The sequence below is a fragment of the Palaemon carinicauda genome, chromosome 6 (genome assembly GCF_036898095.1).
Source record: "Palaemon carinicauda isolate YSFRI2023 chromosome 6, ASM3689809v2, whole genome shotgun sequence".
NCBI lineage: Eukaryota > Metazoa > Arthropoda > Malacostraca > Decapoda > Palaemonidae > Palaemon > Palaemon carinicauda.
The window spans coordinates 100,080,230-100,107,729 of record NC_090730.1 but is presented as its reverse complement, the minus strand read 5'-3'; the positions used below and the strand labels follow the sequence as shown (position 1 = coordinate 100,107,729).

At 38.0% G+C, this 27,500-nt stretch overlaps 1 protein-coding gene across 1 annotated transcript in view; it reads right to left on the bottom strand.

Annotated features, from left to right (window-relative positions):
* LOC137642607 (protein turtle-like) overlaps window positions 1–27,500 on the bottom strand; it is a 478,977-nt gene that overhangs the window by 242,845 nt on the left and 208,632 nt on the right. The window contains exon 3 of the mRNA XM_068375309.1: window positions 20,282–20,490. Within this exon, the coding sequence (XP_068231410.1) occupies window positions 20,282–20,490 (209 nt within the window). The remainder of the gene's footprint in view (window positions 1–20,281; window positions 20,491–27,500) is intronic.

Genomic DNA, 27,500 nt, shown 5'->3' with positions numbered 1-27,500 from the left:
ACGCCATGGCTATCTCACCCAAAAATAGATTTTTCGCTTCGCTCAAAATCCATTTTTTGGGCTCAAGCCATGGCGTCCTAATGGAAGAATACCAGAGAATCAATGTATCGTGGTAGGTTTTCCCCTATTAGTAAGTGCCAAGGGCTTTGACAAAATAGCATAGTAATCTTAGTAAAGAACCGTAGGGAAGAATCTTCCTGCCCCCCTTGGCAGTGAAGTTCCCACGGGCCATGCCGACGTCAAAGTGGTATTGAAGGGCTATTCACCCTGATAGAAGAACTTGAAGAACTTGGAGACGAAGCTGAATGTTTGGCATTCGTATAGGAACATTCTGAAAAGCAGACCAGTGGTGGTTGGACACTGTGTGTTGAGAAGGTTGGTTTCATCTCCAGGGTATGAAGAGTAAGTATTCGTATTGGAACATTACATAGTCAGAGTGAATATAAATTAAGGGTTAGTATCTTAATTTCTCCATGAACCATAAGGAAAAGGGGATAATAAAACTATGACAGGCATGTATTTCATAGTAAGTAGGAGCTGATTGAGACGCACAGGTAATAAAATAGAAATTTTATTTCACAAATGCAGAAATTAAATGAATTGCAGCAATAAGTAAAGTTCATTTACAGTAATTATAATGTACATAGTAATAAAGACTTGCTCTTGAATCTGAAAAGGAATTTCAAATTTATTAGTAGGCACTCGTTCTCGAGGAACGTTAGTCTTTGATTAAAACACATCATGCTCAGGGCATGCGGCACTTGTGTGACAACTATGACATTTCACCTGGGATAAGAACAGTTATAAAAGCACTAAGTGTTTTCGACATCACTATGTATCGCTCGAGGGTCAACATAGGCACCCGAAGAGTTAGAGTCCCAAGTAACTCACTGTTCTATGCAGAGTTAGGTGCAGGTTTCATAACACTACCTGCGGCTACCACAAAATGTTTGACTTCGTGCACTTGTTTCGCATAATGTTTAAAGAAAACGCGCGAGGACTTCCAGCCTGTGAAGCTTTTAAGGCTTTCAAAGTCCATACTCTGAAAGAAATTCAGAGATGATGCAACTTTCCTAGGATCATGACCGGCGGGTGTACTGTCAGGATCCGCTCTGCGAATGAAGTAGGTGATTTTCGCTCTTAATTGTTTCAGTGACAGGTCGCTGCCCGATGTTTCTCCTTTGAAGAGTTGGCCTCCACCAAAGTTCGAAGTTCTGCAAAGATAGACCTTGAGGCTCTCTACTGGGCATAAAGAGACATCTTCCTTCAGGGGGCATATTCTCCAGGGGCCCCATCTTTTGGTGGGTAATTCATTTTTGGCGAGAAACGTCGGATCAGGGGAGAGGGTAATGTCTCCTGTATCAGTAAACAGGATGTGACCCTCTTCTCTTGATAATGCCACTATTTCGCTGACTCGGGCTCCCGAAGCAAGAGCAAAGAGAAATATAACTTTCTGAGTCAGATCCTTGAGAGGGCATGAATCATTATCCAAGTTGGAGGCGAAATGGAGCACCTTGTCTAATGACCAGGAGATCGGTTTCGGTGGGGGTGCTGGGCGTAGACGAGCACATGCTTTCGGTAGTTTATTGAAGATGTCGCTGGACAGATCAATTTGGAAGGCATACATAATTGGTCTGGTCAAGGCCGATTTGCAGGTTGAAATCGTATTGGCTGCTAATCCTTGTCCATGAAGGTGAATGAAGAAGGACATGCAGAAATCAATTGTGATTTCTTTAGGATTTTTTGTCTTGACAAAAGAGACCCATTTTCTCCAGGATGATTCGTATTGCCGTCTTGTGGATTCAGTCTTGTATTCCTCGAAGAAGTCTAGACTTTTCTTCGAGATCCCAAACCTCTTCTTTGCGGCTAGGGAGAGAAAATCATGAGATGAAGGTCCTTGATTTTCGATGATGAAGCGAAGACAGTCGACTTCTGTACTTGTTGGGAGAGAACTGGGCCCGGGAGAGGGATCAGCTTGGGCTGCAGCTCCAGGACCAGGGGGGTACCAGTTGCTCCGGGGCCACTTGGGAGCCACTAGGGCCGCTGTCCCTTTGAAGGTTCTCAGTTTGGAGAGGACTTTCAGCAGAAGGTTGGTGGGAGGGAACAGGTAGATCTTGGACCATCTGTTCCAGTCCAGTGACATGGCATCCACTACTTCTGCCTTGGGGTCCTCGTACGGGGCCACATACCGAGGAAGTTGATTGTTGTCGCTCGTTGCGAAGAGATCTATCTGAAGTTCTGGGACTTGGTGAGAGATGAAGGAGAATGATCTTGCGTCTAGAGACCATTCCGACTCTATCGGGTTTGTTCGAGATAGAGCATCCGCTGTCACGTTGCGGAATCCTTGTAGGTGAACTGCAGACAGGTGCCACTTCTTCTTCTCTGCCAGACGGAAGATTGGGAGAAGCACCTGATTTATCTGGGGCGATCTTGAGCCTTGGCGATTGAGACATCGAACTACCACCGAGTTGTCTAGGGTTAGACGAATGTGGATCGAGGGAGGCGGGGATAGTTTCTTCAGAGTTAGAAGGACCGCCATAGCCTCCAAGATGTTGATGTGGAACGTCTTGAACAGGGGAGACCAGGTGCCTTGAGCCTGTTTTTGGTGGGAGTGACCTCCCCAACCCTCCAGCGAAGCGTCCGTGTGGATGTTGAGTGATGGAGGTGGGTGTTGAAGAGGAATGGACCTTTTCAGGGCCTTTGCTTCCGACCACGGCTTGAGGAGAAGTCGAAGTCTGTTTGGGAGCCGTCTCTTGAGGTCTCTTCGAGCGATGGATGCAGAACGTCTCCAGACTCCCGCGGCATCCTTTAGCTGTGCACGAAGCACTGGGTTTGTTACTGAGGCGAACTGTAGAGAGCCTAGAACTCGTTCCTGCTGGCGTCTTGAAATCCGTTTGGATTTCAGTAGTCGCTTGACAGACCCTGCTATTTCCTTCCTTTTCTTCTGGGGGATGGAAAGGCGGTGTGACTGAAGGTTCCATTGGATTCCTAACCACTGGAACTTCTGAGCTGGAGAGAGGCGAGATTTCTTCTCGTTTATCTTGAATCCCAGGTGTTCTAGGTACTGGGTGACTTTGTTGCAGGATTTTACACAATCCTCGGGCGATGGAGCCCAAACTAGCCAGTCGTCGAGGTAGGCCATCACCTGGACGTTTCGGAGGCGGAGCTGTTGTACTATGGCGTCCGCCAGCTTTGTGAAGATCCGAGGGGCCACATTGAGGCCGAAGGGCATGGCCTTGAATGCGTAGCTTTTCCTTTGGAGTCGAAATCCTAGGTAGGAGGAAGCGTGATGGTTCATTGGAACGTGCCAGTAGGCATCCGCCAGGTCTATGGAGACAGTGTAAGAACCTCGAGGCAGAAGGGTCCTTATTTGTTGAAGAGTCAGCATCTTGAACTTGTCGTTCGCTATGAACTTGTTGAGGGGGGATAAGTCCAGAATGACTCTGAGTTTGTCGGAGTCTTTCTTGGGGACACAAAACAGTCTTCCTTGGAACCTGGTGGACTTTACCTTCCTTATCACCTTCTTGTTCAAGAGATCTAGGACATATTCTTCCAGAAGGGGGGTTGATTGTTGGAAGAATTGCTGGAATGTTGGGGGTGGTTGAGTCCAACTCCAGCCTAGACCCTTCTTGACGATGCTGTGTGCCCAGGGATCGAAGGTCCAACGATCCTGGAATTGGCGGAGTCTTCCTCCCACCGGAAGCACTTCATTGCTTCTGGTGTCCCGAGGGCTTGCTGCCTCGGCCGCTAGCTCCCTTTCCTCCTCTGCCTCTGGAGGGACGGCGAGACGCGTCTCTGCCTGCACCTCTGTTTGAGCCTCTACCTTTGGGACGAAAGGTAGTCGTCTGTTGCTCGAAAGCAGGGGTGAAGACCGGTGACTGTGACAACACCGGTTGGGTGACCAGTTGAAAAGTCTGTTGTGGCTGAGCTGCCACTTGGGAGGTAGCGGGTCCCGGAAACTGACGTCTTGGTTGACGTTGCTGGGGTTTCTGTTTCGAAGATTTCCTCTTAGGTTGAGGTCCGTCGTCCTGAGAGGATTTCCTCTTCTTTGACATGCCCCACTTGTGGAGAAGGTTCCTATTCTCCGTGGCGGCTTTGTCGGTGATCTCCTTCACAAGGTCAGAAGGAAAGAGGTGTTTGCCCCAGATGTTGGAGGAAATCAGCCTCCGGGGTTCGTGTTTCACAGTGGCACCTGCGAACACGAATTCACGACAGGCTCTCCGAGCCTTCATGAAGTGGTACATGTCCTTCACCAGGGTTGCCATGTGGGATTTGGCAAGTACCATGTAGTGGTCTGGTACTCTGGTGTCACAGGCCATAATGTCAAGTTGGACCTGGTGGGACATGGATGCTGCGAGCCTCTCCTTCGTATCTTGTTCCCGACGAAGGAGGTGATCGTTAAGTTTCGGGAGGTCTTCATTAAACTGACGTCCGGCGACGTCAGGATCTAGCTTTCCCACGACGAAAGTATGCTGGATGTCCTTCCAGTGTCGAGCGTCAGGGGGAGTAACTATGGAGAAGGGTCTGCACTCCTCCAGTGCAGGGCAGGCTTTCCCCTCTTCCACAGCTTTAAGGCACGCAGCGAAGGCCTTTTCCATGAATGGAAGTACCGCATCTTCAGGTGCGACGTAGGTAGGGTGCTTCTTGCTCAGGGCCGGAAGCTTAGAGAAGGTAAAACCCCTACTCTTGAACGTGTTGGCTAGCATAGCCTGGGCCTTCGCGAGATCGAACACTATCTCTTCTTTCGGTTCGGTCTCTTCTTTAGAGGCAGGTTCAGAGCGAAGTCGGACGTAACAGTCCGGGTAGGCCTCAAAATTTGGGAAGAATTCCACATCTTCCAGGGGGACCGAGCCGATCTTGTCGCTGACAAAGATTCTGCCGGTCGCTATCACCATATGCTCAGCATACCTCCATGGGTTGGCATGAGAGCAAGCGGGGAGATCCTTAACCGAGATCTTCTTCGGTTCTTTGGATCCTATCATGGACCTGATGAACTCCTGATTCTCCTTTAACTTGTCGTCCATGACGGCTTTAATCAACCGGAGCATTTCCTGAGTGGATGATGAGGGTTCCGGGGTCGTGGAGGTAGACGGGAGAGACACTTCCGTCGGTGTAGGAGTAGGGGCGGAGATGGAAGGAGGAGCGACCTCTTGCTCCGATTCGGCGTATTCCACCTGGTCTTCGTCATCTTCAGCTCCTTGAGCCATAAGGGTCTTCTCCGTACCCTCCGAGACATCCGACATGTGTTCGTCATCATCGGAATCTAGGCGGCAATCGTGCATGGACTGGGCCATGACTACATCAGGTTCCACCGTAAGTTGGACAATGGGGATCAAATCCTTGGGCACCACAGAATCAGGGGAGGCCTTTGGGAACAGAAGTGACCTCAATTCTTCAGTGGCCAGGTACGGTCCGGTGGCATTCTTCTGGAAGCCACGCACCCATTTGCGTAGCTTCTCTCGAGCAATGTCCCTGATCTCCGCTGAGGGAGAGTTATGGAAGCCATCAGCTATGTGAGCCTGGCAGACCGTACAGTTCAGCGGGTCCCAGAATTTCAAATCCCCTTTCTTGTTAGCACAAGGGGCGTGAGTCCTGCAGGCCGTATGCCCGTAGAAGTGCAGGCGTTTCACAGCGCAGAAGTCGAAGTCACACTTCATCTGCTCCTCCTGTGGAAGAAAGAGAAAATGAGTATGGGGGGAGTCATAAGAATGGCTTCTAAGCTAAGTTAACATTAATCATTAATTTTAACTTAATGAAGGGTGTGATGCATAGAGATTGAAGTAGTAAAGAAAACATACTCCATGCATCCCGCCCGGCTGGCTACCGCAAGCTTTATCCCTGGATAATCCGAGATGGCCGAAGGCACAGGATAGTATTCCTTAGAAGTCCATAGGGTAATGGAATTCCATGGAAATGCCAAGGATAAGTTTGGGACCGAGGCCACTCAGTCCCAAATTAGGGGGCTAACAGGTCCCTTAGGGTAACTGCTTCCGGCAACCAGCCGCGCTAAGATACACGCAGCATGCTGGAATTTTGAAGAATGCAAAGAGACAGCATGATTACTAATAGAACAGTACCAAGGCACTGATCTAATAGCGTAAACAGGCCATCTGTTTGCAGTGTAGGGCTATCAGTATTCATATGATAGCTTGTAGAAGGGGGTGCAAGTAGTCTTGACGCCTCTGGGGGGTTCCGGCAAACCTCCGGCACGCCAGAGGCCGCTCCAGCAGAGTTTCTGGCATTAGAACAGACAATATATAAGTCAAGAGTAATACCAGGGTGGCGTCCGCCGGCACAACGGCGGCACGCCGGCAGAGGAGCGGCGGCTCCGGCAGTCGGAGGATGCCGGATTGGTGACTGGGACAAGGATGGTTATAGCGGAACCAGGTTGCCGGCAGTGGATGCCGGCACTCCGGTGGCCGACCGGCAGGCGGACGGCGAAGCTATGAGGAAGGAGGAGAGCCATCGGCAGGAAGCCGGCGGCGGTCGGCAGTCCCCCGGCACGCGGGGGGGCTGGCGGCCATGAGGGTAAGGGGAGAGTCACCAAGGTAGGAGGCGGGTATCGCCGACAGTGGAGGCGGCAAGGGACCGGCACCCGGATAGTGAGAGAGACAGGGGGAGGGATGTAAGAAGTCCAGTCATGGACTCCCAGACATCCCCCCCTGAGAGGGTGTACCCATGATAGAGGCTGGCTCTATCACCCAGAAGCAGGGGTCTCAGAGGACCGGGAGCTAGGGTAGCCCAAGGGAGGGCTAGGGGACACCCAAAGAGGGGGAGACCTCTACATACAGAACACATCCAGTGGCTAACCCCATAGGACACTATGAAGGGTATATGTACCAGAGCGGACTGCACATAGAAGCTCAAGGTAGCCCTATCACTCCACCCTAAGGAGGAGTTGTAGGACAGGGGACAGATGGGTATAGACTAACCTAAGTGTAGGCTAGGCTATACAAGAGATAGGTGGGGAGGGGAGAAGAGAAGAGTCTTCCATGGAAGGGGTTCTGTACCAGAGCGGCCACTAGGGAAAGGAAGGACACTCCCTAACCTAAGATAAGGCAGCCTGGCTGAAACGGTGCATGGGTACAGTTTCAGCAGGGGACAGAATAACCTATCCAAAACCTAACCTAGAGCAGGGCTAAGAGCCCTGAACTAGGAAAGATAGAAGACATATCGCTATCGCAGGACAGTCATAGACTAGTCCTAGCCATAGAGGAAGGGCTAGCCGTTCCTCACTCTCGGACGCAACCCTAAGGGGGGTTCATTCCCTTAGGGAGGACTGAGAGGCGATAATATACTCCGTTAGGCGCTTGATCCCTTTACTTAGTAAGGGAATCAAGGCTTAACAGAGGGAATGCCAAGGGCAGGGGGATGAAGGAAGCATATAGGGGTCCTACAAGTAGGTTAGGTTAGGAAGGGACACTAACTAACCTATCCCCTATATGGTCCCTGAAGGCGAAAAACACTTGCATCACAGTCGAAAGTATTGTAAAATAATGCCACTATCTTCATAACTTAGCCTAGGATCACTAATAAAATCATGCATGAACACTGATATATAGGCGCTCTGGCCTGGGGGCTATAAAAGCCGACTGGTATGAGGTCAATCGATGACCGATAAAAAGCGTCAAAACACGATATAAAAGTTCCTAGCTATGAAGACTAAATAAACTAATGTTATCGATTAGTAAATGAGGCCGGAAGCGTTGATGTGGCTAACTAAATAAGGCATGCATAACAACAACGACGCCATAAAATGGCGGGTCCGGTAGAGGCACAGCTCTGCTACAAAACAACAAATATCTCGGAAAGTAATATTTACTTTACGGTCAGAGCTTAACTAAACAATACTGGAACCTTGTACTCAACTTTCCAGAAGAAGGCGAGGCCGAAGGTAGCGACATAACGTAGATGCAAAGCGATAAGTAAGGCACAGGGAAAATCCGTCTAAGTAGGGCGAGCTACTGAACAAAGGATGAAGACGGTCGTGACGTCATTTAAGCAATGGCGCCCGTTTGTTTACGTCTCGAGTACCAAAGTAGCCACGGATGAGATTAGCTATGGAACGGCTCCCAGCTATTCTCAGCCCTTACACACCGAAGCATTAACTCTGTTCGGGGTGTAGATAGCTATGTGGCGCGTTAATACATGCGTCCCCTGTTGATATACGATGTCTTAAAAGGGAAACCTTTAGGATACTCGCTCCAGAAGTTAGAATTCTGTGATAACCTGTGGTTAAATTCTCTGGGAATATCTTAGTAGTTATTTACCCAAGGAAGCTACCAAAAAGGAACCTTCCATCAGGACGCCATGGCTTGAGCCCAAAAATATATATATATATATATATATATATATATATATATATATATATATATATATATATATATATATATATATATATATATAAATGTATATATATATATATATATATGTATATATATAAATATATATATATATATATATATATATATATATATATATATATATATATATATATATATATATATATATATATATATATATATATACTTTTCCATTCATCATCTACTTCGCGCTTCATAGTACTCAGCCATGTAGACTTGGTTCTTCCAACACTTCTAGTGCTTATTGGAGCCCAACTGAACGTTTGGTGAACTAATCTCTCTTGAGGGGTGTGGAGATCATGCCCAAACCATCTCCATCTACCCCTCATCATGCTCTCGCCCACATAGGACACTCGATTAATCTCTCTTATAGTTTCATTTCTAATCCTGTCCTGCCATTTAACTACCAATATCCTTTCAAGGGCTCTGTTCGCAAATCTACTGTATCTGTTGGAGATATTTTCGTTGTCATACCATGACCCATGTCCATAGAGTACACTGTTCTCACTAAACTAATATGTAGTCTGATTTTTATATGTAATTTCATTCGATTTGATTTCCAAAATTTTACTTAACCTAGCCATGGTCGGATTTGCTTTTCTTCAATCTTTCACTAAACTCTAATTTCTGAAGACCTTGTATTGGAGCTCATAGTTCCTAAATACTTAAATGATTCTACTTCATATATCTTTTCTCCTTCCGATGCTATTTCCTCTTGTATTGCATATTCCGCTCTCATCATCTCTGTCTATCATATTCACTTTTACTCACTTTATTATAAGTGGTCGTAAGACAGTTAACACACTTAGCTCCCAACAGACGCTGGTCATCATGATCACACGGAATGTTGATAGCATCATTTACTTTCTTTGTAACTTCTTCAATAACAACGGTAGGAGAAAAATTAGATTTATTTCTAATGTTTATTTTCTTTTACTAATGCATGTTTCTACAGAGGTAGACTGAACATAATGAGTTTGTGCACTGGGGAGATAATGCATTTCTCTTCAACTTTTATATCAGATACAATATTATTCATGTTATCACTTAAAACTAAGTCCAACGTATGCCCAGTTGAAGTAGTTGTACAGTTAACATTATTCACTAATCGATATGATTCTAATTCACTAAATGCCAAAGCGTCAGGATTTGATGCATCATCCATACAAAAATTGAAGTCTCCACAGATAAGTAATTTGTTTTTCTTCTTGATAATCATCTCAACGAGAGCACCAAATTCTTCAAAAAAGATACTAGTTCTCGGAGGTATGTAGACTGTTACAAACGATATTTATTTATTTATTTATTTTTTTTTTTGAGTAAAGTTTTTTTTTTTCTATATATTCAAAGCTTGTTAAACTAGTTCTTTTCATTTTGAGATTTGAGTAACTTTTATGAATAAAGAGTCCAATAACCCAACCAGACCTACCTTCTCTCGGTATGTGAAAGGAGGTGTGTGTCCAAGTTATCGAACCATGTTTCAGATAATGCTAGTATGTCCAAATATTTTTTCATTTATCAATTCTCGAATTTGAATAGTCTTATTACCTACAGATTGACGCTTTGGCATTTAGTGAATTAGAATCATATCGATTAGTGAATAATGTTAACTGTACAACTACTTCAACTGGGCATACGTTGGACTTAGTTTTAAGTGATAACATGAATAATATTGTATCTGATATAAAAGTTGAAGAGAAATGCATTATCTCCCCAGTGCACAAACTCTTTATGTTCAGTCTACCTCTGTAGAAACATGCATTAGTAAAAGAAAATAAACATTAGAAATAAATCTAATTTTTCTCCTACCGTTGTTATTGAAGAAGTTACAAAGAAAGTAAATGATGCTATCAACATTCCGTGTGATCATGATGATCAGCGTCTGTTGGGAGCTAAGTGTGATAACTGTCTTACGACCACTTATAATAAAGTGAGTAAAAGTGAATATGATACCATATCCCCACCGATGAAAAAGACTATAACTGTAAATGACTAATCTCCTTGGTTAGATGGAGAGACTTTAGCGAAAAAATAGGGAAAAAAGGTGTAAAGAAAGAAAGGGGAATAGGTTAAAAACTGAAAGTACTTTGGTAGTATACAAAACTGCTACGTGTCAATATAACTACCTACTAAAAAGGAAAATAAGTGAATACTATAAGAGAAAGATCTTCGAAGCAGCAACAGACATAAATAAGTTATATCGTCTCCTAAATGGGAAATGTAAAAGAAAAGAAGCTACCTAATGGATACAGTGACTAGGAACAAGCAAATAATTCTCCAGTATTCTTTAAAAACAAAATTGAAAATATAACCAGATTAATGATACAACAGGCACACAGACAAAATTAATAAGATTTAACAACAAAACACAAGATGACATCACTAGGATTATCAAGAGAGCAAAGAAAACAAACTGCGCGATCGATCCTATGCCAAAATCTGAAGTAATTGGAGAGAGAAATTTTTCTAGTCTAGCCGAAATAATAATGAGAATAGCAAATGTAAGTATTGATGAAAGTAAGTTTCCCAGATCTGAGAAAATGGCTATAGTCACACCAGTTCTGAAAAATGCACTGGACTACCAGCATTAAGCTCATATAGACCTTTCGAATATATCCTTTGTTTCACAAGTGCTTGTATACGTAATTTTTTAACAACTAGTCAGTTACTTAGAAGTTATAGAAGCTTTGCCTGACAACCAATCTGCTTACAGAAAACTATACTCTGCGGAGACAGCCATCTGCTCTGCTGTAAATGATATGCTGGAAATGATGGATGATAATAAATGTGGTATTTTAATATTGCTCGACCTCAGTGCTGCTTTTAATACAGTTTTGCATGAACTGCTACTAAATTATCTACGGTCCATCGGCGTTGAAGATCAAGCTTTCGAATACCTAAAAGACTACTTAGTTGGTAGAAATTATTGTGTACAAATTGGAAACTCTTATTCATCATATCAACCATTAAACAGAGTGGTACCCCAGGGGAGTGTACTTTGCCCAGTCTTATTCTGCATCTATACTATTGTTTTATAGAAAATACTACAAAGGCATGGTGGGAAGTTCAAACTATTTGCGGATGACACAATTCTACTTCTCCATAAATGATATAGAGGACATTACTGAAACTCCAAACCGAATCCTAGATAGTGTTAGAGAATGGATGACATTTAAACAACTGAAATTAAATGAGAACAAAACTGAATTCATTGTGATGGGTAGGAGAAACAGCGTGAGAAACTTAGGTGATATTCATATGAACATAAATAATGACCAAGTACCGATATCTAGTAAAGTTCGAGATCTAGGTGTATTTCTTAACTGTAACCTGTCTCTCAATGCCCAAAACATAATGTAATAAAAACTGCTGGTTATCATCTAAGAAACATTGCGTTTACAAAAAAGTACCTGGACGAAAATTCTTTAACGAAAGTTGTGATAAACTGTGTTATTACCAGGATTGACTACTGCAGCTCTATCTATTACAATTTACCAAAAGTGCAACTTAAGAAATCACAAAACAATAAACAAGCAAGAGTGATAAAAGGTGTTTAACCTAGAGAAAGGATCACCCCTATACTAATTGATTTACAATGACAGCCGATAAAAGCGAGAATTGAATTTAAAATATGTACAATAACCCACCAAGCTATAAGAACCGGTCGTCCAAAATACTTGAGAGAATTGCTACATATTGCGCAGCCAGCAAATAGTGTCAACACGAGAATAGTAACAGATGGCTTCAAACCATTGGAACCTAGATATATGTCTACTGTAGGCTCCAGAGCCTTTAAATATGCGGCCCCGATACTATATAATAATCTCTATGAGACATCCGAATGATTGAAGACATTAAGGATTTCAAGAGGAAACTTAAGACTTTCTTATTTCAACAGTCATTCACCGGTGACGATTCAACAGTAAATGAACAATATGCGATATGAAACGCTAAATACTCTGAATGAACAAGGTAAAACGACATTGAAGGTCCTGTAGAGAGTGGGGTTCCCCTTCTGTATGGGACCGGAAAATCAGCCGTCTCAGTAAAGTAAAAGTAAGAAAAAAATCAGTCACATGAATTATCCATTTTAATATTAGCCATGGTGAGGGAAAGAAGACTTGCAAGAATATTAGTGAACTATATAGCAACATTCCAAAATCAATTGTTTCACAATATATCATCCATTGAAAATTATTGCAGGGAGGAAACTGCAACCAGAGTTTTTATCAAACCTCTATCTGTAACTGACCTTAATGAAAGAGCCCAGGCTGATCTAGTAAATATCCAGACTATGAGTGATGGGAGATATTGTTTTATTCTACATTACTGTATATGGATTACCTAACCAAGTTCCATGTTATCCATCCCCTGGAATTAAGGAGGCCATCTGGGTTTCCCTGTGAACTTCTTTTCCTCTTCTTAGATATACAGTAGGTGCACCCTATATCCTTCAGTCAAATAATGGTCCGGAATTTACAGCTGAATTTATTGAAGAATTTTTCTCACTGTGGCCTGAACTTATTTTATAGAATGGGCGTCCAAGGCATCCCCGAAGCCAAAGCTCTGTTGAAAGAAGTAATGGGGATATGAAACTCAATCTCATGACATAAATGAGAGACAATTATTGTCATAAATAGAGTTATGAAGTCCGTTTTGCCCAATGTACCATGAACAGTTCATATCACGACGCCATGTCTTACCAAGCACTTACTGGCAACAAGTCATGATGTGATCTCAAATCTCCTCTGCCAGAAGAGTTTATCAATAGAATTTCATCTGGTATTGGTGAAGGAAACATTAAAAGGCTTTTAGAAGTAGTTCCCAATCCTGTTTTGAACGATATCGACCTAGTTATCTATACCCCAGCTGATGATGATCCAGTTGCCCAAAGCTTAACTGAAGATGATCCAGTTGCCCAAAGCCTAGCTGATGATAACTCGGTTATCAAAAGCCCAGCTGATGATGACTCAGTTACCTTAGCCCAGCTGATGATGACCCAGTTACCTAAAACCCTACTGATAATGATCAAGTCACTCAAAGCCCAGCTGATGCTAACCTAGTTTCTGTAAACCCTAAAACTGAAGCACATCCAGCTGCAGACACTCAAATGAACCCAGCAAAATGTGCAAGAAAGGAAGCAAGGGTTGGTCTTCAATAACCAGCAAAATTAATGATGCCAAGAAACACCAAATCACTGTGGGCAGTTGGTGATAGTTATCATACTGGTAATAGAAGACAATGGATATGTGACTGTCAAAAAAGGAGGAGTTATAAAAGGCAAACAGGCCAGGAGCCAGTTTCCATTTATTCACTGCAAAGGACTTGTGGCAGAAGGGGATACCAAAGATAGTGTAGGAGCACCTTCTTAAATAGAAGGTGGTGTACGCTGCAGCAGTGCCTGCCACACCAAGAGATGCTATGAATGTTGATAAAATAAAAAAAGAAATTTTGTCTTTATATAATCATTTTTTAATCATGATACAAGATTTTCGTCTTTTGTTTCTGTATTTCTTTATAATAAAGAAAAAGAGTAAAATATACATACTCCATGTTTGTTTTTTCTTTAAATCTTTTGTTGTATTTATATCTAAATTAAATATAATTTTTCATTCATTATGGCTGCTCATTTCAAGTATTAAGCAAAAGTTTATTTGCCCATTTCATGTATTAAGCAAAAGTGTATTTGCCCATTTCATGGAGTGGACAGGTTATTTATCATTTCATGAAGTGGTCAAATGGTTTGATCATTTCATGAAATGATGTTCTCACACATATATTACGACTAGTGATTTATGTATACTCCCTAGCTCCAAAACTGACCTGTTTTATTTTACATAATCTGATACTTTTGAAAAATACGAGAGCTCTGAAAATATTTTGCAACTCCCAGACGGCAATATGTATGAATTGTGAATATCCAAAGGTCTCTTGTGTTACTAAAAACAAAAACTAATTGATTACCTCACTTGAACTATTCTTGAACCAACCTGTTACTTCGGTTTTTAGTCAGGGATAGTGAGCATAGTACTGCATCAAGTATTGGTGATCAAAATAATGCACACTTTACAATGATAAATATATTCTATAAAAATTAACAGCAATTCAAAAGTATTAACACCAAAAAATAAATCACCCAACATATTAAATCTGAAATAACCCTTAGACTATAACAAAAGAAAGACACTTTGAAAAATCATACAATCACGTGTTTCACTAGAAGTTAATTTATGAAAAATATCTAATTTGGACGATTAATGAAAAAGTTAACACTGAACACTCTAGTGATTAAACAATATTAAAATTTACATATATGTGACTGTTACACTTATGTCTGTTGGTTCACACGAGGTTACAGAACGGGTAGGCAAAATTTTTAATGCACTTCACTGTTTAACCTATATCTGACAGGGCCAGATACAAATATTTATGTTATAAAATATACTTAGATTAACACACTACACTTGAATTACCATCCAATAATTTCACCAATGTTTGAACAACACTAAACATGATATACGTTGAATAGAAATCGCTATTCACTATTGAGGGGAGAGAGGGCTGGCGGACGTTGGCTCTTTTAATCGGATAGGCTGGGTGTCTTCTGCTGCTTATGCATTGCTAGATCCTATATATATTGACTTAATTCATCTAGAAATTTCTAGTAAATCATTCTCGTGGCGTGGGGGCATGGGTCAAGCGACGTAAGGTTGCCAACGTAGTAATTTGAAGAAAGGGTACTAACCTTGGTTGCGAGGCAATTCTCTTCCTCTCGTAACATTAAACAAAAGAGTAAACCCTAGATTAGAATTTCCATGTCTTTTCTAACCACGTGGAAAAAAAGGACGAAATCCCTTGTGCTCATACCTCGTGTGTGTCTTACAGCATACTTTAACATTACATAAGACTTCGTAACAAAACTAAGTTAAAATAAAAAGGTATCCTTAAAAATAACGTAAATTTACTTATACTGAATTGAATGAAAATATAATTAAATGAATGACGGTAGCCTTATTTAATTTACATACATTTACTTAACCTACATGAGTGAGACCCACCTTACGAGATGGCAATAAATGTCTTAAATACACAAATGAAATATTTGTTTAAAATATTTACTCTCATGCTAGACAGCTTCGTAAGAATATGTATATATATATATATATATATATATATATATATATATATATATATATATATATATATATATATATATATATAATTTTAGTTTTGTCGTGCTATCTGAAAGTCAATTTTGCATAATGATAACTAATACTATCGGTAAGAAGTAAATTGTAATTGTTATTCTGTATCTTTTATTGAATATTGCAGTTTATATCTAAAGTAGTATTGAAAGTTACAATAGAAATATATCATCAATTTAAAAGATTACTAGATTCTCTTGTATTCCTTTTTGTTAGAAGATTGTTTTTCTATTTTTTTTATCCCCGTGTCAATAGTATTAGAGATTTTAAAAAACGAAACATTTGTACCTTTGCCAGTTAAAATTTGACGTAAGATGTGTGAAGAGTGCGTGTTTACATAATTATTCAGTTAATCCATTTTTTTTTTTTTTTTTTTAATATTCAATGTTATATGATGATAATTATGATAGTTGGACTGAATAATGTTGTTTATAAAAATTATTGTTTTTCATGCCCATGAGTAAAGGTATAGAGAAGTATTAAAAAGCCAAATTTCTCTTATTCAGTATCATTGAAGAAATATTGACATAAATATTGTATTAGTTTCATCATCAATATTATTTCAGGTATTCGTAAACAGCCAGATATGCGAATTATATTGAACGCAAGCTGTCTTTAATCTCTCTGGAGAGGGTTATGGTATTATTTCCACAAGTATCACAAGAGGCAAGCCTTCTAGAAACCCATTGGAAAGTATAGGCTCTCTAGGTTAAATTCTATGGTATTTAAGGTGTCTTTTTTCATATCAAAATAAGATTCTGTTAGACTATATAGACAGTTGTATATAGCTCCAATCACTTGATAAGGTAATAGGTTGCCCAGGGCTCCAGCCACCCGTTGAGATACTACCGCTAGAGAGTTATGTGGTCCTTTGACTAGTCAGACAGCTCTACATTGGATCCTTCTCTCTAGTTACGATTCCTTTTCCTTTTGCCTACACACACCCCGAATAGTCTGGCCTATTTTTACCTATTTCCTATTTCCTCATACACCTGATACCACTGAGATTAACAAACAACTCTTCTTCACCCAATGGGTTACTGTACTGTAATTGTTCAGTAACCACTTTCTTTTTGGTAAGAGTAGAAGAGACTCTAAGTTAGGTAAGCAGCTCTTCTGGAAGGACACTCAAAAATCAAAACATTGTGCTTTAGTCTTGGATAGTGCCATAGCCTCTGTACCGTGGTCTTCCACTGTCCTGGGTTAAAGTTCTCTTGCTTGGGGGTACACTCGGGCACACTATTCTATCTCATTTCTCTTCCTCTTGTTTTGTTAAAGTTTTTATAGTTTATATAGGAGATATTTAAATGTTAATGTTCTTAAAATATTTTATTTTTCCTTGCTTCCTTTCCTTACTTGGCTATTTCCCTGTTGGAGCCCTTGGGCTTATAGCATCTTGATTTTCAAGCTAGGTTTGTAGCTTAGCAATTAATAATAATAATAATAATGATAATATTAATGATAATTATTATTATTATTATTATTATTATTATTATTATTATTATTATTATTATTATTATTATGATAATAATAATAATAATAATAATAATAATAATAATAATAATAGTAATAATAATGATATTATTATTATTATTATTATTATTATTATTATTATTATTATTATTCCGAGTCCCTGGTGGAAATAACCCCTCAGAGTATCATGGACTCGATGGACAAGAGGACTTGATGATAAACGTTACCCGGCTGCAACCATCAAAATCATCCTAATAGTAGGAATTAAGAATTTGATGCCAAACCTTTGAAATTTGGATATTTGGATGTTTTTTTTTCCATTATAATTAGGTATAGATATGTCTTCTGTAGTATGGTAAAATACTCCTCTTTAAACAAATTTTAATGTTTAATCTCTCTATCTTTGTAAGAAAACTTCTCATCTTTTAATGAACAATACTAGCCATATTCGACAAAGCTCTAGATATCCAACTTGATGGATAAACATACATGCTAAAGAGAAGGGGACTCTTACCATGAAACACATAGAGGGATAGAAATGGCTTAAATGTCTAGATTAGCCTGCTACATTCAAGGGGTTACTTTTTAATGGCACTGGTGATCTATGGACACAGCCTCCTTTTGCCTATGAAACTTTTAGCATCAAAGGAAAAAAATATTGTTTTATGACGAAACCATTTTTGCCTTTTATTAATTTACTCAATATTCGAAATATCTACTAGACCATTTGCCCCAACTTAGGAGAATCTACGCCAGACATGAACAACTGTTCGTCAACTGGGCCCCACATTTTATTATATTCAAGTGAGTGAGAGCTGCATGATAATATATATATATATATATATATATATATATATATATATATATATATATATATATGTATATATATATGTGTGTGTATGCATGTATATATATATATATATATATATATATATATATATATATATATATATATATACATATATATATATATATATATATATATATATATATATATATATATATATATACATATATATATATATATATATATATACATATATATATATATATATATATATATATATATATATATATATACATATATATATATATATATATATATGTATATATATATATATATATATATACACATATATGTATATATGTATATATATATCTACACACACAAACATATATATATATATATATATATATATATATATATATATATATATATATATATGTTTGTGTGTGTAGATATATATATACATATATACATATATGTGTATATATATATATATATATATATATATATATATATATGTATATATATATATATATATATATATGTATATATATATATATATATATATATATATATATATATATATATATATATATGCAAGAAATATATGTGTCAAATATATGGTTGTTTTTTGTAATTCTTCCTTCTTTTATTTGTTTTACCATGACAGCTTACATAAAACTAATTTCGCTTTTGTTATTTGCTATAGACAATAATGATGATCACCGCTATCACGGACCGCAGTGTCATCTTCCACCACGGCCATCAAGTTGTCTATGAAGTAAGATATTTCAAGAACTCCTTGTTTCTATTTGTTTAATGGTCATCATTCTCCCAATACCAATTTTGTTACAGAGATAGCCATTGCATCACCTTCTATGTTTGGTTTCAGTTCAGAATAGAACTTATGAGATCAGAAATGATTAGATAAATAAAGCGACTCATATTCCTCAATATGTGCTTCATATTTAGCTTAAGTAACTTACAAAACATTTATACCCTAATTGACAGAGGGAGAGGGTAGATTATTGAGAATATATGGAATAAATAACAAGCTGCATAAAGCAATTAAAAACTGTAATGATGGAATAAATTCTTGTGTTGGAATATTTAGCCTATAGTCCACAGTGACTGATTAGCTGTGAAAGTTGGTTAAGAGCAGGGTATGTTTTCTTTATGGAGATGTGTTTTAAGAGGTTAGAGAAAGGAAAAGAGTTGATGTTGCAAAGTTGAAGGATAAGAAAAGAAATTGCAGATGATACTGTGCTGGCAGGGAAAAGTGGAGAAAAAACACATAAAACAGTAAAAAGTTTGATTAAGTGTTTGTAGGAGAATAATTTTTTTAGTAGATGTGGGGAATAGTAAGGCTATGATAGTATTTTTAAATCTGAATGATGGAACAATGGATAGTAGTATAAATGGTTCACTTGTATCAGCATTTGGTAGTGAATATAAAAGATGAAGGCAACATCAGGAAGTGGTGAGACACAAGAGGTAAAACAAGAAAGTTAGCAGGATATTGTGGAAAAAATGAAGATATTTGAACTGACTGTAGAAGTTAAAGTCACCTCCCCTTCATGGATTGAATAATGTATATTTAATGAAACAAAGACCAGTAGGAATGAAGTTGTTGAAATTGAATGTTTGTGTAGGATATGGGGAGGGGGGGGGTGGGGTGGTGAGAAGAACTGACAGGGTTTAAGAGTGAAGAGATAGAAAGAAGGCGCATAAAAAGTTATTATTGGCAGAAAGAGAGATCTGAGTGCATTGAGATGATTTGAATATATTGCAAGAATGGAAGATCACAGTTGCCAAGCAAAGTGTAATGGTTCAGTAATGCTGAAGGATAAGAGGAGAGGAGTCCTTAGAAATGGTTGGATTCATGAATTGGAAAGACGAGGTTCAATAACCATGATGACCTAAAAGTATCAGGATGATAAGGAGGTTTGACATGATGCTCATAAGCTGAAGAACCTTTTATGTAGTCGTATCAAACAGCTAAATTTTTACAATAATAGTTAAAGAAAAAAAAATTATTGTTGGAGATATTTATATATATATACATATATATATATATATATATATATATATATATATATATATATATATATGTATATACATATATATATACATACATATATATATATATATATATATATATATATATACATATACTGTATCTATATATTATATATATATATATATATATATATATATATATATATATATATATATGTATGTATATATATACATATATATATATATATATATATATACATATATATATATATATATATATATATATATATATATATATATATATATATATATATATATATATATATATATAGCCAATATCTATATGTGTGCGTGTTTGTGTCTGTATATATATCTATATTTGTGTATGTGCGTATATTATCGTTTTATTAACTTTCATAGGACTGCAGACTTACTCACGACTGTCAGGTTAACTCTCGTGGTTTTTGTAGGCTGAAGTTTGAAATCTACGCGACACTTGTAGAGACCCTGATCACCATCTCTGAGTGAGGTCAGCCTTAAAAGTGCGGGCGAGGTGGTCACATCCAACGTCGCCCTCGAACCCAAGACCTTGATGTCAGACCAATGATCGTCCTTTCCTCGTTCAGAAGATCGGTCGTCAAATCTGGTGAAGGACATAACTATTAAGTGTTTATTTTTACAACTGATTGTTGATTTTGGTATTTAGAAAATGTATGCTTAAATCATATTAGTAACTATAAGTTGATATTTTCCATAACAAGTGGCACCTGAATAAAAGGTTAATATTTAGATATATAAATTTATGATTGATCATAAATATAGATATTGTTAAGAAAACCTTCAATCCAATAAATGATATCTAGGTAATGAATAATGGACATGGAATGTTCTGGCAACTATATTTTGAAAACAAACATTAAATTTGAATGGCTGGTTTTGGATTTCAACCTCAATTGATAACTACAGGTTGATTAAGATGTTATTGTTTTTTTCTAATAATTGCTCTTTAACGTTTTGTAAAATTAACGAAAACATTAGTCATTTCTCATAAAATTTTAATTTTTCCTAACATGTTTGTTTTTAAAGAAATCTTTATGATTGTAAAAGAAATATAATAAAGACAGTTACAATATTCTCACGTCCGAACATCTCATATTTTGATACGAAAAAAACATCACTTTAGAGGGTTTCAGATGTTACAAACATCTTTTGGAATCCAATATTGACGACATGTAAATATCGCACATGTAGGATTTTGTATTTCTCTTACACAAACTGGGACCTGCAGTTCAAGCTTTGTCTTAAGAAAGATATTTAGTAATAAAAAAATTATCGAGCATGTAAAGTGAACACCGATGTATAGAATTAATCTACATATTACCTTATTTGAAACCTTGTTATTATTGAACAAGAAGAAATAGGGTGTAGTAGGTTGGTCTACACTTACGCCCAATAGTATAGCCAATTCTCTCTATGGTCTTCCCTGTACTCATACACCTGACACATTGAGATTACCAAACAATTCTTCATCGCTCCAGGGGTTAACAACTCCACTGTAATTGTTCAGTGTCTACTTTCCTCTTGGAAAGGGTAGAAGACACTTTTTAGCTATTGTCAACAACTCTTCTCCTAGTAGGACACTCCTAAACCAAGCCATTGTTCCCTAGTCTTGAGTAGCGTAATAGTCTCTGTACCATGGTCTTACACAGTCTTGGATTAGAGTTCTCTTGAGAGAGGGATTGTAGCATAGGAATTAATAATAATAATAATAATAATAATAATAATAATAATAATAATAATAATAATAATAATAATAATAATAATAATAATAATAATAATAATAATCATAATAATATTATTATTATTATTATTATTATTATTATTATTATTATTATTATTATTATTATTATTATTATTATTATTCGTGCCTCCATCCAGAAATATGTATGAAAAAATGTGATTTCAATTATAAGGATTTTGTTAGCCGTAAAATTTCTGTGTTATATATTTTCATTTATAGAGTATAATGATAACACCTTTCAACCATTACCTGACTATCTGACTCTTATTATTATTATTATTATTATTATTATTATTATTAGTAGTAGTAGTAGTAGTAGTAGTAGTAGTAGTAGTATTACTTGCTAAGCTACAAACCTAGTTAGAAAAGCAGGATACTATAAGCCCAGGGGCTCCAACAGGGAAAATAGCCAAGTGAGGAAAGGAAACAAGTAGAAATAAAATATCATAAGAAGAGTAACATTAGATTAGATCTTACCTATATAAACTATAAAATCTTTAACAAAACAAGAGGAAGAGAAATAAGAGAGAATAGTGTACCCGAGTGTACCCTTAAGCAAGAGATCTCTAACCCGAGACAGATAAGTAGATGAACTCTTTTGAGATGACGACCCAATGAGGCCTTTTTGTTAGAAGGTGGAAGTAGGAGCAAGGGTAACGATATTTCACGATACACTGATATAAATTAAGCCGAATCAAGAATTGTAGGTTAGAAGAGGCAGCCAGGGTACTGTCTCCTATACTATTCATTATATACATTGACAAAGTAATCAAGCAAATAGATGAAAACAATTTCAGAGAAGAAAACTTTCCCTATCAAGATGATATTGCTCCAACTGCAGATGAAGGTAGTAGGTAGTAGGTTGGCCAGGGCAACAGCCTCCCGTTGAGATACTACCACTAGAGAATTATTGGATCCTTTGACTGGCCAGACAGTAATGCATTGGATCCCTCTCTCTGGTTACGGCTTATTTTTTATTGGCCTACACATACACCGAATAGTCTGGACTATTCTTTACAGATTCTTGTCTTTCCTCATACACCTGACAACAATCAGATTAATAAACACTTCTCCACCCATCGGGTTATTCACTGTACTGCAATGGTTCAGTGTGCTTTCCTCATGGTAAAGGTAGAAGAGACTCTTTAGCTATGGTAGGCAGCTCTTCTAGGAGAGGGACACTCCAAAATTAAACCATTGTTCTTTAGTATTGAGTAGTGCCATAACTTTTGTACCATGATCTTCCAATGTATTGGGTTAAAGTTCTCTTGCTTGAGATACATCGGGGCATAATATTCTATATTTTTTTTCTTCCTCTTGTTTTTTTGAAAGGGTGTGATGGGCAGGCTTAATAGAAGGGCCATGGATGCTTGGTGGTTTATCAAGAGGTTGTCTTTTCCTTATTTGATTCTTTTTCTTCTCAAAACCATCCTCACTGTCCTCCCTTCAGTTGAAGTGGCTATCCTGGAGGGTATTTAGCCTTGCATGGTGTATCGGCTCCTCCATGTTGACCAGTTTTTCCGACTTTCTTACTATAGTCTATGGGTTTGATCAATCACTTTATTTATAATTCTGTACGTAATGTTTTTATAATTCTCGTTAATGTAGTTTTTAAGTATGATGTCTCTTTGTTATTACTATTAATTCTTATGCTGTCTGGAGACATTGAGTGAAATCCGGGACCAGTACGTCCTAGATTTCGTCAATGTCATCTTCTGTATTGCAATATTTTTGGTCATCATGCAAATATTCAAGACCTTAGAGTTGCGTTCAGACAGTATGAAATTCTTTGGTGCTCAGAAACTTTGGTTTCTAATATGAGGCCCTCATGTGAGCTTCTCATGACTGGTTTTAAGAAGCCAATAATGTTGACACCTTATGCCATTCATAGGGCCAGGGGAATGGCAGTGTATATCAGGATTGAGTACCCTGCTTCTCATAAGTCCTGCTATGAATGTGGATGTCATGAGATTCAGGTAATAAAAGTTTGTGGAAAGCATAACAACTTTTTTGTGTTCGATCTACCGGAATCCAGACATGGATGATTTTATCTTCGATTGTCTTCTTACCATTATGGCTAAGATACAAGAAGACGATCAAAAGGCTTCTTTTGTCTTTGTTGGTGATTCTAATGCTCACCATAGGGAGTGGTTAAGGTCTATCTCTCCTATCGATCGCCGTGGTTTAAGAGCGTTAGATTTTGCCTCTGAATCAGGCTGTGAGCAAGTGAAGCTACTCACAGGTCTGGTAATTGCTTGGACCTCGTATACACTGACTCCCCTGGTATTATAACTAGTAAGGTAGGTTTTCCAGTCGGGACATCTGATCATGTTTTGATTTCATTAGTAGTGAAGACTGAGCAGCCTGTCCCTGATGTATCATACTCTTGTAAAATTTATTTCAAAACTCAAGCAGACTGGAATGAGATTTTGCATTATTTTTTGTGCTTGAATTGGTCACAGTTATATAGTAGTGTTCATCATGTTTTCCCTTTGAATGAGAATCTAGTCAACATAATTGCTAGGCATATCCCTTCTCATGTGCTAAGGTACCAAGTGAAGGACAAACCGTTGTGCAATGACGATTGTAGACGTGCTTATTTGGAGAAGTAGGAGGCCTATCATCTTTGGAAGGGTAACAGATCAGATTTGGCCTGGAATAACTATACTTAGCTCAGAGCTTTTGCTCAGAGAGTTTATGCTTCAACTGAAAAATAATACAATCTAACCATAAAAGAAACACTTTCTGATACAAATCGGGAACATAAATGGTGGCCTATACTTAAACCAGATGACTCCGTCACTCACTGTCCAAAAGAAAAGGCATTCCTTTTGGCTGATGTTTTTGACAATAAGCAGAGTAATGAAAATCTTGAACTTCCTCATTCCTGTTTTCCTGAGGCTATCGTAACTAGTTTAGCTTTTCGATCTCGTGAAATTGAAGCTCTGTTGAATGGGCCTTGATGCTTATGGAGGTGTAAACCCATATGGTATTTTTCCTTTGTTTTTTATAAAGACTGCATATTTCTTAGATCCAAAGTTATCTGTTATTTTGTGCAAGTTAGCAAGAAGAGGAGCTTTTAGCACTTGTTGGAGAATTGGTAGTGCTACTCCTCTATGAAAATGTGTTTGTGGTAACTCAAGTCCAACTGATTACTGCCATATTATCTGAAGTTTTTGAACGTCATCTAGCAAAACGCCTTAATAGGTTTTCCGACGGTAATCATCTATTCCCTAGTTTGCAATTTGGTTATCGTAAAGGCCTTGGAGCAAGTGATGCCCTTCTTACAATCTCCAATGTTGTACAGAAATCCTTTGATTGTGGTCAGGAAGTTAGTATATTTGCCCTTGATTTTAGTGCTGCCTTTGACCGTGTTAATCATGAGGCCCTTGTTTTCAAACTCAAACAGTTGGGAGTGGGTGGGTCGTTTCTTAGCATTATTATTGATCTTTCAAGTAATAGATCTCAAAGAGTTGTTGTTGATGGGCACCATAGTGGGTATAGGAATGTGATATCTGGTGTTCCACAGGGCAGTATTCTTGGCCCATTACTTTTCATACTATGTACACATGACATGTGGTTTGGCCGAGAAAACAAGCTTGTTGCATATGCAGATGATGCTACTCTCTTTGTATATATTCCATCCCCTGAATGTAGATCTGGGTTTGGTGAATCCCTTAATAGAGAGCTAGCTAAAATTAGTGCATGGTGTAAATTATGGGGTATGAAGTTGAATCCTAACAAAACTATAAGTATGATTGCAAGTAGGTCAAGGGCAGTGGTTCCTCGTCATCCGGATCTCAGTATAGATCATGTTTCTTTAACTTTGTATGACTCTTTTTAAATTTTAGGTTTGACTCTCGACAGCAAATTTACTTTTGAGAAACACATTAGGTCTGTGTTTTCTTCCATTGCACAAAAAAATTAGCTTAATGAGAAAGTCTTTCAAGAATTTCGGTAATCAATCTATTCTGAAGATGTGTTTTAATCCTTTCATTCTACCTTGTTTTGAGTATTGTTCTCCTGTCTGGTTTTCAACTGTGGATTCCCATCTTAATTTGTTGGACAGAAACTTACAGTCTATTAAATTTTGTTATTCCTGATCTAGATATTAATCTCTGGCACCGTCGTTTAATTAGTTCATTATGTATGTTGCATAAAATTTTTCATAATTCTGACCATCCTTTACATTCAGATCTTCCTGGAAAATTCCATCCCGTTCGTAATACTAGGCAGGCAGTTAATTCTAATAGCCAGGCCTTCTCCATCATGAGGCTCAATACTACTCAGTATTCTAGAAGTTTTATGCCAGCTGTGACCAAGTTGTAAAACGATCTTCGTAATCGGGTAGTTGAATCAGTAGCACTTCAAAAGTTCAACGTGGCAACAAATATTTTATTTTTATTGAACAGGCGGACATAAGTCTTTTTATAATTTATATATGCCTTATCTGTTTTGACGCTGTTACTGTCTTTAGAATGATTTATTGTTAATTTGTTCTCATAATTTTTTAATCCTTATTTCCTTTTCTCACTGGGCTATTTTTCCATATTGGAGCCCTTGGTCTTATAGTATCTGTGTTTTCCAATGAGGGAAAATTAGTATTTGCTAATGCTACCACCTAGGATCCATATAAGAAGTTCTTATATGGATCCTGCTACCACCCAAAGAGCCAACTCATTTATGTACCCAGGTAGTGTTATAACTTCTGATAGAAGGATGGAACCTAAGATAAACAGCAGAATAACCAAATATAGTAAAAAAATTGTTTCTTTGTACCCGCTGCTACAAAATAGAAATACACCAAGAAAAGTATATGGTTCAATACTTAAGCCTATACTCTGCACAGTTGTGAGACGTGTCCTGACTGAGAGGATAAAATCTTAAATCTAAGCAGCTGAAATGCCTCTTTTGCGTCTAATTTATTGCGTAACTAAAAGAGAAATGTTACAATTCTAATATCAGAGAAAGATTTTGTGTAGAACCTATAATTCTTCAAATTGAAAAGAACCAATTGAGAGGGTTTGGACACAACTGCAGAATGCCAGAACACCGGGATATAAAGAGAATAATTGATTGGGTTCCGGAAGGCAAAAGACGAAGTGGAAGACCAAAAACTAGGTGGAAGGATAACATCAGTAATTTGTTAACAAGATGCAACATAAATTTCATTGAAGGAATCTGTGAGGGTTGCATGGAATAGAAAGCATAGTAAAAAATCTCTCAACCGACAGACTGACAGGTGAGCATGCAGGGTTGGAAGGAGTTGGCAATCCCATGGCGAATTGGCGCCTCCTACTCGCCCAGCTCTTGGGGATGGGGGTAGGAGGAGGAGGAGAATTCGTTCGGTAAAAAACAATAACTAGCCATTTTCTGATTCTATTGGTTGGATACATTAGAAAGATGGTGAATGATTTATTCCAACCGAATATGATTTGCAGACTGAAGCTAGAATCCCTAATGAATTTAGTCTACCCCTCTATGCACATGAATGGAATTTTTATATGGACGACGATGATGTAGTAAAGATCATGATAGATGAGCCACATGAACATTTAGGCTCAATCAAAGCACAAAGACCATGAGAAGGGGCAAACTTGTGGTTCATGAAAGATGATGGTGTTTCTTGCCTTGACCATACTAATGCCAAACGTCTTTAAACACCGGGTTTGCGATTACAGGCAACCAACAATTATATCAGTATCACCATATTTTCAAAATGTTTGAGCCGTAATGGGAACTATATATTTACCGATATTTACCTTTTGATGACAACAATAAAAGACTAACTTATGGCAAGAATCAGATGTGGAAATTTAGAAATTTTATGACCAAGATACGAAATCGTTTTT